Here is a 3,052-nt window from a genome sequence, read left to right on the forward strand (position 1 = left end):
TCCTCGCTGTCGCTGTCGCTGCTCGTCGCTGCCACCAGGACAGACGGAGACTGATCTACAGACGGGAGGACGAGACTTTACAAACAGTCTCTCACTGGAGGTTATTCAGAAATTCAAGTTGAAGGACAAAATTCAAATAAAATGCAGGAAGAATCTCCAGACTACAATGATCAGCCATGTTTAATGAAACTGAGCGGTAGAAACACTACCTCTTCTGTCCACAGGGGGCGACAGAATCAACACAAAAAGAAAGTTCCTTGTAGCTGCTTTAACTTTCATAATCTTATCGTATTAAACATATATTAAATGTTTATGCTGTCTGATGAAACGCAACAAAATGTGAAGGAAACAGGAAGTGAGCTCGAAGAGGTCCAACCAAAGTAGCTTTCAAGGTGCAGAGTTCAATAGATAAATACCACTCTCATGTCTGCACATTAGATATAAAGCTACAGCCAGCTGGTTAGCTTAGCTTAGCATGAAGACTAGAAACAGGGTTGAACAGCATCTGGAAAGCTCATTAAATAACACTTCATATTGAGTTTGTTTAATCTGTATGAAATGTTAAAGCCACTTTGTCTTCCTGGGCTTTGAGCAGCCAGCGGAGACTCCAGGAGCTCACTGATCCGACACGTAACACAGAACACTTTAAGGTTTTTAAACAAAGCAGAAATACCGTGTGAATCAGAGAGCTTTAGAGGCGCTGGTAGCATGCTAACAACAAAAACAAAGCATCACACATGAACTCCTGAGGGCGGCAGTTAGAGGGTGGACCGACCTTCATTTGACTGCGGCTGTGCAGAGGAGCCCTCCAGCAAGGACTGATGGGAGTTTCCTGAGCTCTCAGATTCACAGTCCAACATGGTTGCCCTGCGGGAGGAAGAAATGTGTTAGAGAGAGAACAGCTTCCTGCTCCAGTTTCCTGCGTACGAGGGGCCTCTGAGACGCACCCTAGGGTCCTGCCGCCACAGTTCTTGCTGGCGGTCATGTAGCTCGGCCCTCCCAAGGAGAAGATGTCGTCCCTGGATCCCGAGGCCACGTACAGCTGCTGCTCCACCGAGTACTGCAGCTTGGAGGTGGAGGCCTTCTCCGACGAGGAGCCGCCGAGAGACACGACGGGACCCTGGGTGCCGTCAGCCTTCAGCAGTCCTGGAGCAGAGACGGGGGCAAAGTCACACAGCGGAAAAACATGCTTCAAAACCAAGAGCTCCATTTGGAGTAATACTGTAAATCTGAGGCTGAAAGCTCATCAGACTGCCATGCTAGCACATCCCAGAGGCCACAATGGTCATTACACCACAAAGACAGTGTTAGATACACTGAACAACGTCAAAGCAGCTCCTTCGATCTACTAACAGTGAACTTAAAGTCATGGTGGTCAATAAAATCAGGAAGGGTCATCTTCTTTGGAGCATTTTATTAATTTATGTGAAGAAAACTAAATGAAATGGTCTTTTTTTTTTTTTAAGTTTAGATTATTATTTAAGATATAAACTGAACACATCTCTGATAAACAGCCTGGTCCTGCGTTAGAAAAGTTCAAACAAAAAGCTGATAGAACAATGAGCACAAGGTTCGTTAAAAACGACCCCTATTAAGGCACGTTTACCCTTTAGGCTTGTTTTACTCAAACTTCACTGTACAGTTTATCAGTTGTTCTGTATTGTTATTGTTATGCAATAAGTATGATATGAAATGACCATAAAATATGTCAGTTAGAGGACGAGAGTTTACTCAGAGATAGAAAAAGGATCCCTTCAGGAAGAATGTGGGGAACCACTGATTTAGATCCTGTGTGATAACTGGCTTTAGGGCAGCACTAGAAGACTCCTGAAGTATCCAAAACAATGGGTCCAACCTCAGGGGAGAATGAACATGTAAGTTTGGCCAGATGTGGTGTTAAAGAAAGGACAGGGGGTCACCAAAACCAGCCTGATTCAACATCTGTAGACCATGAAGGTCCCACATGAATATCTCTAGCTAAGCTAAGGCGCCCGTAACCAGGCAGGGATCATTTCATTGGATCATTTCTCTACACCATAATCCGAGAGCGAAGAAAGAAATCTGAGAGCAGACGTTTCACGAGTGCACAGACGCAGCCTGAGTGCTGAGGAGACTGAAACTGGAGCGCAGGAAATCTGTGCAAACAACAATATCTGAGTGCAAACACAGTGTCAGCAGAACCAGAGAAAATCGAAGCACAAGCAGGAGCTGTGTGAGTGCGAGGGTTCGGAGGGAAAGAATCTGAACGTGATATCAACGAGTCATCAAGTTTCCCCCCGAAAGTGGCTGTAAATTATAAAAGTACTGACCCTCTGCACCTCCCAGCCCCTCTTTCAGATGCAGGCTGAGCTCTGTGGCCACGTCTGCTTCTCTCAGGTCCTTCTCCATCTCCTCTGGACTCCTCCTCTTCACCACCAGAGAGCCGCTGCTGTCCAGGACCGGGGACAGAGACTTCCTGGCTGCACACAGAAGAAAGAAACATTATTTAAGGTCTATGTTTCCGGTTGTTGTGATTATTAATTCTAAACTCTGCGAGCCTCATCATCTGTAGTGTAAACTCAGAAATAACTCTGGGTAAGGTTGTGCCAAAACCAGTAATCTGTATGATTTAGTGTCGAACAGATGAACTGCTCTCAACCAGCCTCCAAAGGGCACCGAGAGAAATTAGACTGAAAATCCTCCACTGATTAAGTGGCAGCAGAAAGTGATCCTTGCTTTAGATAACGCTGATTATGGTGATTAGAGGAATATCCTATTTGAACTGAGAGCTGACTTCTCTTATAAACTCCTGACGCAAGCGGTGTCAGGTTGATTGGAGCCACAGAAACTGGTTACATAGGAACAGAAGATCAGCCTTCAACAGTACTGTTTTACACTGGTGATTGATTTCAGTGAACTCTGACACCTTGTTCTTAAACTTAAAGGTTATGATTGATATAGTAGCAAATGACTATTAGCTATGTAAAGTGATTGACTGGTGATTGTTGGAACAGTAAAAACACTTTTGGTGAGTTTTATTCTGTTTCTGTCCACTTTGAATGAAGTTATGATG

The 3,052-nt window shown here is 44.7% G+C and overlaps 1 protein-coding gene across 1 annotated transcript in view; it reads right to left on the reverse strand.

Moving 5' to 3' along the window:
- The window catches only part of trim37 (tripartite motif containing 37), a 16,611-nt gene that overhangs the window by 1,313 nt on the left and 12,246 nt on the right, over positions 1 to 3,052 (reverse strand). The window contains exons 16-19 of the mRNA XM_035666773.1: positions 2,310 to 2,459; positions 948 to 1,146; positions 776 to 867; positions 1 to 55 (exon numbers count right to left, since the gene is read on the reverse strand). Coding sequence (XP_035522666.1) covers positions 1 to 55; positions 776 to 867; positions 948 to 1,146; positions 2,310 to 2,459 — 496 coding nt within the window. The remainder of the gene's footprint in view (positions 56 to 775; positions 868 to 947; positions 1,147 to 2,309; positions 2,460 to 3,052) is intronic.

This window comes from Morone saxatilis, unplaced genomic scaffold, assembly GCF_004916995.1.
Source record: "Morone saxatilis isolate NCDOM2014 unplaced genomic scaffold, NCSU_SB_2.0 Contig20, whole genome shotgun sequence".
In the NCBI taxonomy this organism is placed as follows: domain Eukaryota; kingdom Metazoa; phylum Chordata; class Actinopteri; family Moronidae; genus Morone; species Morone saxatilis.